Source organism: Echiichthys vipera (genome assembly GCF_963691815.1).
Source record: "Echiichthys vipera genome assembly, chromosome: 2".
Lineage (NCBI taxonomy): Eukaryota > Metazoa > Chordata > Actinopteri > Perciformes > Trachinidae > Echiichthys > Echiichthys vipera.
In genome coordinates, this window is record NC_139827.1 from 21,541,291 (window position 1) to 21,554,468 (window position 13,178).

At 40.2% G+C, this 13,178-nt stretch overlaps 1 protein-coding gene across 1 annotated transcript in view; it reads right to left on the reverse strand.

Annotated features, from left to right (window-relative positions):
- The window catches only part of tusc3 (tumor suppressor candidate 3), a 93,733-nt gene that overhangs the window by 13,989 nt on the left and 66,566 nt on the right, over positions 1-13,178 (reverse strand). Inside the window, exons 7-8 of the mRNA XM_083925028.1 lie at positions 7,403-7,466; positions 4,344-4,418 (exon numbers count right to left, since the gene is read on the reverse strand). Of these exons, the coding sequence (XP_083781154.1) occupies positions 4,344-4,418; positions 7,403-7,466 (139 nt within the window). The remainder of the gene's footprint in view (positions 1-4,343; positions 4,419-7,402; positions 7,467-13,178) is intronic.

The following is a 13,178-nucleotide window of genomic DNA, read 5'->3' on the forward strand; positions in this document are numbered from 1 at the left end:
CAGATGGTGATCAGTTGACAGCTCTGCCCCTCTCTTCACTCGAGTGTCCAAAACATACGGCCTCAGATCAGATGATACGATCACAAAATCGATCATCGACCTTTGGCCTAGGGTGTTCTAGTACCACGTACACTTATGAGCATCCTTATGTTCGAACATGTTGTTAGTTATAGACAATCCGTGACTAGCACAGAAGTCTAATAACTGATGACCGCTTGGGTTTAGATCAGGGAGGCCGTTCCTCCCAATCACGCCTCTCCAGGTGTCTCTATCATTGCCCACGTGGGCGTTGAAGTCTCCCAGCAGAACTATGGAGTTCCCTACTGGAGCCCCATGCAGGACTCCATTCAGGGTTTCCAAGAAGGCTGAATACTCTGAACTGCTGTTTGGTGCATATGCACAAACAACAGTCAGAGTTTTCCCCCCTACCACCTGCAGGCGTAAGGAGGCGACACTCTCGTCCACCGGGGTGAACTCCAACACCGCGGCGCTCAGCAGAGGGTTTGTGAGTATCCCCACTCCCGCCCGGCGCCTCACACCCTGGGCAACTCCAGAGAAGAATAGGGTCCAACCCCTATCCAGGAGTACGGTTACAGAACCGAGACTGTGTGTGGAGGTAAGCCCCACCAGATCTAACTGGTAGCGCTCCACCTCCCGGGCTTCATCCGGGCAGGGTCTCTCTTCCTCTTCCTCGTTTGTCCATTGAGTCTTTGTGAACCATTCTTAGTCCGGCCCCTCGCCTGAGACCACTTTGCCATGGGAGACCCTACCAGGAGCACTAGGCTCCAGACAACACAGCCCTCAGGTTCACAGGAACACACAAACCTCTCCACCATGATAAGGTGATGGTTCCCGGAGAGGTAGTTCATTTGTACAGTAGCTTATTATGACCCATATTTACATTTACAGCGGCTACAGTAATTATTAAGTCAAGTGACATAATATAAAGAGCGACTAAGTCTGCGTAGGGGGGAGGTTGTGGTGGATGGATGGGTCAAATAAACACAAAAACACACAAAACACTTTCACCCAGGAGACTTATCATGTCTTGCGTTTAACCAAAAGACAGTGTAGACTTATTTTAACTCAATTACGTTAGGTAACTTTTAACTTAAGTTTTCCATGTAGACATAACCAGTTGTTAAGTTAAGTTTCACTTGATAGTAATTCATTATTCACATTCTTCCCTCATTCTCCTTCCTTCGGTCTACGCCAACCCCCCCCCCCACCACTGATATTGCATATGCAGTGATTTTGTAACTACATTTAAGTTCAGTAACTCCCTTGCTGAGAAATAGTGTGTGTGTTGTGATTTCTGGTGCAGATGCACATGGAAGCATGAGATAACTTCCTGCAGCTGCACTCAGCAGTATAGAAGCTATATGCCAGGGATTTAGCACCCACATTCAGTGATTACACTAGCATTCAAGCCTAATCCTCTCTCTATTACTGACAGACGACTATTTGCTATGCTGCTTTATAATGCACTTATTTAATTTGTGTGTCCATATGTGCGTGTGTGCATGTCAACCCAATGACAGCGGTATGTGGGATATAAAACTGTTAATTCTATGCAGGCTGTCTGAATATTGTGTTTGCTTTACGTAACATGTTTCTGTAAGCATTAGTATGCTTGTACTGCGGTAAAATGTAATATGAATGATGTCTTTGCTTCGGTTTATTTAAATTAGCAGGTGGGAACTATACAAGGAAAGTGGTCATACTAAAGAAGCTAATATAATGAAGAGTTTCTGCACATGGAAAATGTGATAGAGTCAGATTGTAAATGAAAGAAAAAAAGAGAATCCTGTTGGCGGTGATGGAGCGGAGACATAATTGAGTCCTCTGTGCTGTCCATGTGACATGTCAACCTTACACAGGTGGCAATTATGTGAGCATGTGCATGTGTATTTGTGTATGTACTGTATGTCATGTAGATGTGTGAGTGTTCTTCAGAAACAAGTCTTAAGGTTGTTATAAAGTCATTATCATTTTAATTGCCAAGCTTTAATATCTCAAGGAGAACTCATGGGTAGAACAAAAAGTTGATAATCTTGCCTTAAGGATTTTTTAAGTGTGTGTGTGTGTGTGTGTGTGTGTGTGTGTGTTTGGCCTCAAATGGCAATTGAAAGGCTTCTGGAGTTGCTTTTTCATCACACCCCACTAATTAAAATCCACTTGTGTGTAACTGTGTCTCTGTGTTTGAGGTATTTATCAGTATGGGCCATTTAATATCTAAATCCCCTTCTCGTAATCTAGAGATTATGCAGAAACTCTGCTTGGGCAGTAAAGGACAAGGTTGAAGGCAAGAATGTCATTAGTGTTGTAAAGTTACCACTCCCATTTGAAAATGATGATTTGTGTTGCATGCTCACACTTCCAAACCAGACTCATCAGGAAGTGTCAGGGACCATCTGCCCTTCACTCAAGAGGTGTGTCAATTCTTGTCATTGGCGTGTAATGTGGGAACAGAACCCATATATTTCCCTTTCACCAAATATGACAGCACATGTCAATGATAAATTACATGTAGCATTTTAAAGAAGGTCTCTGTAATTTCCCCTTCAGTATGTGTAATTTAATGTATTCAAATCCACAACGCGAGGCCACCAACATTCACACTTAAAAAAAAATGGCAGGCTCTATCAACTGTTATTGTTTGCCAGTAATTTTGAACCTCTTAGCATTGGATAGGGTGAGTTTCACATAGACTCCACGAGACAGCTTTGGTATCAATTAATCATTCCCTCTTCCCTGTGTGCTGTATTTTACATTGTATGCCACCTGCTCAGGACTTTGAGGAAAGCTGCTTGACTGCTTTAAGCAGGGAACTCTATGTTACAGTAAGACATAATCACAAAAACACCCAGGGCTAACGACAGGGACAAGAACAAACATCCTTCTTTGCTAATGGAAGTAAAAATCTTTGTGGAATATCTGGTATTATTTTGCAAGACTAAAGTCCCTTTCACACATGCACTGCAACCCTAAACTTATCTAGACATTACCTGGAGAAGCTGTGTGCGAGAACGCAAATGTCTGAGTCAGATGGACTGGACATTAAATGGACTTTACCCTGCAAGCTCCCTAATAAAAAGTCTGTGTAATGTCTGATTAAGCTCATGTGTGAATACAGTAGCTCATAGTCCAGAGTATTTACAGCGAGAGATGGGGCATGTTGATGACCTTTTTATCATGTGAATGGCACAGAATTGGAAGAGTAAAAACACACAGATTGGAATACCACTGTTTTAACTCACTTTTTGATATATAGTAACTTAACAGACAATTAACTGATGAAATCTTACGGATTATATCTTTAATATAGTATATAATTAAAGTTTTATTATTAAAGTTAACTGATGTACAATGTTTATGTGTTAAGTGTAATGAGTTCCAGTCACACAAATACATTTTTCATGGCTGAGCTGATGTGCAGCCCTACTTAATGTTTCAGAATGGGTTCCCTTCATTAAGAAGTAGCTTGTGTGTCTCCACTGAACTCTGCCTCAAAGCTTTCCTTCAATAGCAAATTGTGACTAGTTGGCGATTGAATTATTAGTTGTTGCGATATTAAATCAGATGTAAATTTCGACAGCGAGTGCAAATTGAGTTTTGTTTGCTTGCAATTTTTTGCCAATTATAGCACAGATCATAGACAGACCTAACTGGATTCTCACTGCAATTTCTGTGGATGTGGTATTTGTGTAAAATTAATGTGAAGATTACAACATAAGACCTATCAGAATTAAATGAGGATGTGCAGTCGGATTGAGAGCATGCAATGGCTAACCTTTCCTTTGTCTCAAGATTAACTTGACTAACTACAAGCAAATAAAATAATTTTCTTGATAACCTAAATCAGGTTCATTTTGATGGCACTACATAAATCTGCTAGCCGAAGTGTACTAAGCACCACACCAGCCATATCTAAATACTGTCGTTGTGTATTCTGAGAGTTATGGGGCAGGTGAAAGGTCATCTCACTGATTAACTGTAAAGTGAAACAAATGATAATAATTTATAGTTATGCAAATACTTGTCACAATAACAAAAGTACAGCAGTAATGGTTCATTTATGCAAAGTGTGTGCGAGTAAATACATTCAGATTCAAATTGCAACAGTAAAGCGCCATGCATGCAATAAGAGGCTGGCAGGCGTGTCTCCCTTAAAGCTGCTGGTCAAGAGATCAAGACATGGTCAAGATTTAACTCAAAATAATTAACTTAAGCACACACACCTTGCCAATATTCCTGACAACTCAGAACGCTCCAAAATTTAGGAAGGGAAATCAAAAGGACTATAAAAATGAAAAAAGCTTAGAACAATCTTTACTACTTACTTCTTCTCTTGCCAACGTCTCCCTTGGAGGTGGCAGCCTCATTTAGAAGCACCATCCCCATGGTGATTGCAGCATCTGGGACAAGGTTGTCAAGGAAACAACACGCTTGCATACAGGAGAGGGAGAAGCTGGATGTATATGCTGCCCCAGGAAGAACTGCTGCACAAACGTATGCTTACAGTTACACACACATGTGCATAGGGGCAATCAAATAGATTAGCAATGAACAGCAGTCATTGGTGCTGCACAATGTACAAATAAAGGGTATCAACATAATAACATGTACAACATTAAAGTGCAATAGCCCTACATTAAAAACTATTTAATAAACGCTCACAACTGTCATGTTTTTGTTGAAATTGTGTCAGAGAAGAATTAATTAAACATAACATTTTGAGGGCCATAGTTAATGGTGTGTTGCATTATGTTATACTGTATGCTGTAATAGAAGACTACAATTCAAACAGGAGAGACTGACTTAGGTCAGAGAGGTTAAAAGGGTTTTTTCAAAATGAATCACAAACAGTGATATTTTGGTCCAAGAGAGGGCAAGAGCAAACATATTTTACTATCTCACTATTAAATAAAATCTGCAGTAGGGCTGAAACTAATGATTATTTACATTATCGATTAATCTGTCAGTCGATTAATCAGTTTTGCAATTAATCAATGAGTGGTTAAGTCCATAAAATGGTAAAAAAAATGTTGATCCGTGTTTCCCAAAGCCCAAGATGATGTCCTCAAATGTCTTGTATTCACACTTAAGAAGCTGGAATCGGATATTTTTCTCTTTTTTTCCATCAAAAATGACTCCAACCAATTTGCAAAATAAGTGCAGATGAATTCAATAGTTGATAACTAATGGATTAATCGGTTTATCGTTGCAGCTCTAATTTGCAGTGGTAATGGATTCCCGATTGTGAGTTTCAAGCCCACACAGTGGGGTGACGTCAAGTCAACTCTGCAAACACCTTACACTCTCAAAGGCACAGAGACCACATGTCTTAGTCAAAGCTCATCGCTTCTGCAGAAAATTATGTTGTCAAGTCTGTAAATCGTGATGCACTACAGTAGCACACGGGTGTAGAAAGGTAAAACTATTTATTCCTGCGTGAGCTTATTATGACAAAGGTATGATAATGTAATTACTGCAAAAATGAAAAACGTATTGTCAATCAGCCAAGATTTTGAGTAAAAAAAATCATTGTGACTGTGTGGGTGAGATCTGTTCTCATCTGCCTATTTTAATCTATGACCTGGAAATACTTTTGACAATTTTTTAATTGGTACTCCCACTCTGGGGCGAATACTGCAGATTCAGCTAACGATGGAGAAGTGGAGATCATACTTTCCTCTTTATTTATTTATTGGTGTTTTTGAAGAGGTTTCCCTTGTCTTTGTAAAGAGCTTGGACTGAGTAGGAAACCACTGCTGACATGATCCTGTAATGCCCAAAAAGATTTTGTGATATTGATTTGAGTGAAAAATCAATTGTTCATATTTCTAATTGGTACTATGTCCTTGTAGTGTTTAGCTTTGGTTTAAATTGTTTGACAAAACATTTATTCATTAACACTTAACATATTGTGAACATCTCTGTTTTACAGAAGCAAGCAGTGCTTCATTCAACACTTGAGCTGTTCTAAAATCACTGCAAAGCGCAGCCTCAGGTGGCTCATAATTACATATTCTTTTCTTCAGCGTGCACTGCATACAAATCCACATAATGGAAACCTGACAGGGTGTACAAACAAAGGCTGGGGAGATACAGAGCAAAAATGGAGGCATTCTCTGGATGATATGGTAACATATAGGGCTGGACGATGTGTGGAATTAATCTAAATATTTTTAAGATAAATTTTGCAACTTAGTATTTTTTTAGTTCCTTATATTGTTTAATATTCACACAAGCAATACATCTTTCTATACTGTGGCAAACACAACATTAATACAGTCAGCATATAAACTGCTGTATCATGCATTGATAATATGAATAAAATATTTTTATTTAGCTACTGAATTGTAAAAACATTCAATTACAAACAAATGGTGTAAGAATGAGAGATATGCATATATGAGTGGTTATATTTCATCCAAGGTATCGTTGGAAACAGCACATGGCACCTAAGTATGTGTGATCATTTGTGGATGAGGAATTACACAAGGTTATGCATTGGGAAACCACACCTTTGATGATCATAACATTTATTTACACCACCTGCACACACAATAAGTGTGTTGGCTTGAACAGGTGTGACTGTAAGTGTGTGTATGTGTGCTTCATTTAGATGTAATCAGATAGGCAGAAAAAAAACGGTGTTAGCATGGAAAAACAAATATTGCTCTGCAGCAGGTGCAACCTTGGACCTGCTATTTCCCATGGAGACAAACACACCAGCTAGGAATGAATGGTATCATTACCCACCGCATACAAAAGCAAACAGAAATATCTATCCTAACACACACACACACACACACACACACACACACACACACACACACACACACACACACACACACACACACACACACACACACACACACACACACACACACACACACACACACACACACACACACACACACACACACACACACACACACACACACACACACACACACACACACACACACACACACACACACACACACACACACACACACACACACACACACACACACACACACCAGGTGCTGTATTTGGAACAAATCAAGCAAGGAGGCTAAGTTAAAAGGGGACAATTTCTTGTCTTTGTATTGTCACTTTGTTGAAGCCAGGAGGCAGCCTCCCTATGGAGAACGCACACAGATGACAAAGCATTCGTGCTGGGAAAACAAATATAGCAGACATAAAAACTGGATACCATTTCCGACATACACAGGTGGCTTCCTATGTGTTATGTGTAAGCAAATGAGGAATTAAAGGAATCTGTTGACAAATGAGCTGTTGGACATTTCAAAGAGAGTTAAATTGCTCTGGAGGAATTTAATTTTCAGAACTGTGTTTCAATTTATGTAGTCACATGAAACATACAAACAATGCGTCGGTGAAAGGATACTCAGAAGAAGGATGATGTGAGACTCAGCCACGAACTGGGCCTGACTGCTGCCATGAATATAACTCTGTGGAGGACAGAAATAGAGGGAGATAGAGAGAGAGACAGACGGACAAAATACAGTAGTTTAACATTGTGCATTTCAATTGACAAAAGGTCATACCAGGTTAGATCATCAGTGAAACTTCTGAATTGAAGTAAAGAACAATACAGTAAGGAAATGAAGAGTTGGGTTATGATAAAGAACAGGATCGTACAGTGGGCAATTTCTAACAGAAAAGTTGGAAACAGTGAATAAAGAAAGGGATATGGAAGATCATTAATAAAAAACAAATTTTTTCATTGTACATACAGTGTTAGAAAGAGTAAACTGGTACTATCCCAAAAGAGAAACCTCTAATGGCTTATAAATTATCTTTTGAGTACAATAACTGTAAACCTGGCCTTGTTTGTATCCAAAATGGCTTCCAGTTCCTTCATCATGATGGATATTAACATGGCAAATAACAGACGTGTGTGTAAGGACGCAACCACACATGGTTTTGTCAAATGTATAAACAGGAATATATTATTTATGTGTGTACAGATCAGTTTAACAGTGCATATGCGCGTGCGTGTGTGCGCGTGCATGCGTGTGTGTGTCATAAAGAACTCTTCCATGTAGTGCATAGATAGAGGTGCTGCCTTTTCACTGAGTGGGCAGAGAGGTCAATCTTTACCCTACAAGAACACTCACACACAGACACACAAAATATTGTATTAACTCACATTCACTGCTCAAACTCTAAATAGAGATCCCCACTGTTAGCCCTCTCTTAGAGCATCTTTCCAGCATGAATGCTGCTTCTAAATCTTTTAGAGAACAAAACTGGCAGACATGGTCAGTAAAACAAATTTCAAAAACCTCTGCTTTGTTCCAGAAAACACACAGCACGGAAGATAAAGGATTCATATTTCTTTTTATCTGGGGATTCAAACTAATTCACCTGGAGTCAGTCAGTGCATTTACATACACATCAGTAACCCAAAAATGGCCTTTGGCCCAGCAAAACTCACGGACAAGGCAAGGAGGGCATTAATCAGAGAGGCAGCACAGAGACCTAAGGTAACCCTGGAGGAGCTGCAGAGTTCCACAGCAGAGACTTGAGTATCTGTACATAGGACGACAATAAGCCGTAAATTCCATAGAGTTGGGCTTTATGGCAGAGTGGCCAGAAGAAAGCCATTACTTTCAGCAAAAAATAAAATGGCATGTTTTGAGTTTGCAAAAAGGCATGTGGGAGACTCCCAAAATGTATGGAGGAAGGTACTCTGGTCTGATGAGTCTAAACTTGAACTTTTCGGGCCATCAAAGAAGAAGCTATGTCTGGCGCAAACCCAACACATCACATCACCCAAAGAAAACCATGATGTTTTTTTAGCAGCCGGGACTGGGAAACTCGTCAGAGTTGAGGAGAAGATGGATGGTTCTAAATACAGGGTTTTCTTGAGCAAAGCCTGTACTACTCTGTGCGTGATTTGAGGCTAGGACGGAGGTTCACCTTCCAACAGTACAATAACCCAAAACACCCTGCTAAGGCAAAACTTGAGTGGTTTAAGTGGAAACAGGTAAATGTGTTGAAATGACCTTATCAAAGCCCAGGCCTCAATCCGATAGAAAATCTGTGGTGAGACTTAAAGATTGCTATTCACAAACGCATACCATGCAACTTGAAGGAGCTGGAGCAGTTTTGCAAGGAAGAATGGGCAGAAAATCCTAGTGGTAATATGTGGAAAGCTCAGAGACTTTTCCAAAGCAACTTGCCATTCTGATTGCCACAAAAGGTGAGCCACCTTTTGCGGCAATCAGAACGGCAAGTGTTGGGGGGTGAATAGTTATGCACATTAACTTTTTTTACTGTTATTTTGTTCTATTTGTTGTTTGCTTTACAATAAAAAAAAATCTTTTTCAAAGTTGTTGGCATGTTCAGCAAATTAAATGATGCCCTGGTCACAGGTTGTCAGTTTTGATTGGTTGTCAATTCTCAAGAGTGTGGGTCTCACATAATATGAGCCAGAGTGTGCCCTCAGGGCATACTCACACTGTCCTTCCGTACCGCGACCCAGACTTTAGGGTACTTGTCCCCCCTCCCCCTCGCGCCCCAGCCCCGTTTGTACTCACACTGCCAGGGCCGGCCAATGCTTCTTGCTGTCCATACGCCATCACGCCGTAACACGTCACACGCATTGACTGCGTGTGTGTGGCTTTGTTTACAAATCTTTCCACAGACCTCAGAGTTTTTGTGCGTCTTGTCGACTGTTTTTGAATATTTTCATCCGACCAAATCTGCAGTAAACACTCCACCTCCGCATCACACCAACGTGAACCTTTCACCGCCATTGTTGTTGTTGTTAAATGTCCGCGCATGGTCAGTCCTTCTATTTACATGTCCGAACAGGCGGACATAACGCTACTGCCGTAAAGGTTATTTTTATGGCCGTTTTTGTCTTTATTATAGTACAAGAAAGATAGGAAATGTCGCCGCTTCTCTCTCTCCCCAAATGGCCGCAGGTCGGAGTCAAACCCACGGCCGCTGCATCAAGGACTTTTAGCCTCTGTATATGGGGCGCCTGCTCCAACCACTGAGCCACCAGCCGCAGAGAAACCCACCATTTTAAAATAGCACCAATAACAAAAAGTCGTTGATGAGAGGATTCAGTCATAGAACACACTGCGTTTGTTTCATGTCAAAGATGGTCAAGGCAGTTTCACGCGGCAAAATCCAGACAGCTTAGGTTTTGTTGCACTAACATTAGCAAGCGAGCTAACATTAGCCAGCTAGCCATAATTTAGCTACGCTGCATGGATCTGGAGTTGCCTGCGTTGTAACATTAGCTGGTAAGGTAATTTCTAAGTGGCAAGTCAGCTAGTAAGACCAGCCCAGTGAGTCTGGATGAAATTTATGTAAAACTTTACACATGTTAAAGTTTAAGTCAGTTCCTATTTCTTTTGAGGGCTGTTTGAGAGTTAAAACTTGGATAGGTTTCAGCTTAGAATTTGTATTTGGTTACAATTAGGATGAGGGCATTAATTTAGTCTTTACAAAGTCTTTCATTCCCCAGTGAACCTTGACCCTTATTTGTTAATATAGTCAAATGAGTCAACTAGTTTGACACATCACTTTAATGTGTCAATTTTCTCTGTATAGATCAGTCTGGAAGAGTCAGTACCCCAGTCTTCCACACAGCACAATGCTCAAGGCTCAATCTCTGCACAAGCAAGCTTCTCTGATAAGATGTCAGAGGCCCAATTCAACTGGCATCTGTCTGTGTGTGATGGGAGAAAAGCATAGAGACAGACAAAGGAAGACAGAGTGGAAGTCTTGTGGAAATGAGACAAATAGGAGAGCAGGAGGAAGTCTTTCAGTGTGTTTCACATTGTTGAATCCTAGCAGATTATTAGCGTGTAGGTTTACGGTACATTTAGGGTCTGTTTTTCCACTTGGCTGCCTAGTGTTGAATTCTTTCCCTATCAGACAGGAATAAGGATGGAAAGAAGAATAGAAGATGACACTGGAGGAGGAGTAAAGGGTGGACAGCTTTTTCTTGCTTCACTAGAGATAAATGATGATTTTTTGCACTTGAAAGCAGGCACAAAGACAACAAAGACTCAAGGCTGAAACAGATCCTTTTGTCTCGTGCACAAACCTGTTGTTCTGCATTAAGTAGAGTTTTCGAACAAAGTGTTTTCTTTATTGACTGAAACTAAGGGTGCTTTACAACCATGGGAAATAGTTTGTTTAGGTTGAATTGCAATTTAATTGTAAGTCTGTGAGATATTGCTTTTTGCATTACTAATCACAACATCAACTTAGTTGTGTCATGATTATTGTGTATTCTGCTATGTTAAATGCATAACATTAGCACAAGTGTTGGACACTTGCTGGTTCAGATATTACCGAAAATTAATGTGGAGAAACACGAAACATATTATGTTTTAGCTTGCCCGTACACCATTACAATAATGGACAAGCATGCACATGGACTGTAGTGGAGTAATTTGGGCGCTAATTAATCAGCATTGTAGTGAAGCACTTTGGAAGTTGTGTCTTGTCTGTTGAAATATATAAAAATTTAACTTGGCAGTCATTTTGCAGGTCCACCTTTACACTCTGGTCCAGCAATAATTTTAAAATAAGAGCCTTTCCTACCTTCATCTACGCCTACACATTCACTCAGTTACCTGTTTATAAGGCACATCCAGCGCACTCAAATACAGCACAAAGGCTCTGCAATATATCATATCACTGTGAAACATTAAAACAGTTTGACACAATAACCACAGCTGAATCACTTATCCTCTATAAACCTACACAAGGTGTAGGGAACTACAAAGGTTCATAAAGGTATTGAATTTGTATAGATCTAGCAAGTGCTACTTTACTTTGCCTATATTGTACTTATCTACTACCCTGGAAATCCAGACACACCGCAAGCAAATTTTAATTTCCTCAGCAGCTGGAGCTCATTAACTATGTCTGAAAATCCCAATTCACTAATCAAATCATTCTATCTATTATGGGCGGGCGTAACCGATGACAACAGCGATGCACCTTCGATTTCAGCTAGATACGTCAATTTGTTCATTGCTCTAAAAGGTCGTACTGGGTAGTACTGCTATCCAATTTCATGCAGTATTTTTTAATGCATTCTTTGGAGCCGCCCTTGTCGCTAGACACTACATGTGGATAGATGTGGGTCTGGATTTCCAGGCTACTAAACTACTGATTTATGGCATCACACGCATGCAAATGCACACAAATGCACTTATTGGAGATTTTGTAGAAAACAAATGTCAATATTTTTGAAACCAAGTACAGGAACTGTGCTCGAGATGAGATGTTTAGATGTCTTAAACACCCTGACTCTCACTGGAATCATGTGAATTTATCTCTGAATTTATCCCAGACCAAATAAGGGGTAAAGGGCTTATATGTTTAATGTCCAATAAATATACAGGAGATAAGTGTTAATACAGGGCAATGAAAGGTACTTTGAGGAAATGGCACAGCTGTGCCATGTTACAAAAGGACAACTAACAAACCCATATGCAAATATTAATTGATTGAGACTAGCTCAGTCCCCCTTTCATGATATTGTTGAATAGTCACTCTGGGTAATGATTGCTAAATCAAGAACACTACAAGTAGATGAAGCCGGTCAAAGAAACTGGTGGGAGAAAAAACGGAGAATGAAACATATAACTCCGAAAATCTTGGACAAAACAAAGATTAATGATATACAACTGCATCCATATCCAAGCATTGCATGTTTCTTTCATTACTAAAGCTAAACAAATATTACTTAATACTATTCTTCAAGACACTGCTCTCAGCATGTTGCCTCCTCAACATAAACAGAAACTGTAGATAGAGGCTATGAGCAAGAGCAGTGTTTAGGGGATGAAAAATTCCTCAATCCATGGCCAGGCACTTCCAATTAATCTGATGGATTAGAATGCAGGCGTCCCATTCATTAGCCTGAGAGTGTGTGTGTTTCGGTGTATGCAGCTGTGTATACTGAAAACCAGTAAGTAAATGCGTATTTATGAATGAGACTGTTTAGGGAGAAATTGTCTGTGTGAAGGGAAGTGTGTGTGCGTGTGTGTTCATTAGAATGGCATAAGACATCATGGTGGTCTAGAAGTAAAAGCAGCCACAGCGCGCGCTCGCTCGCTCTCTCTCTTGCACTCTCTCGCTCCCTCTCTCTATGACCTGTTTTACATATATTTAAATTGGAA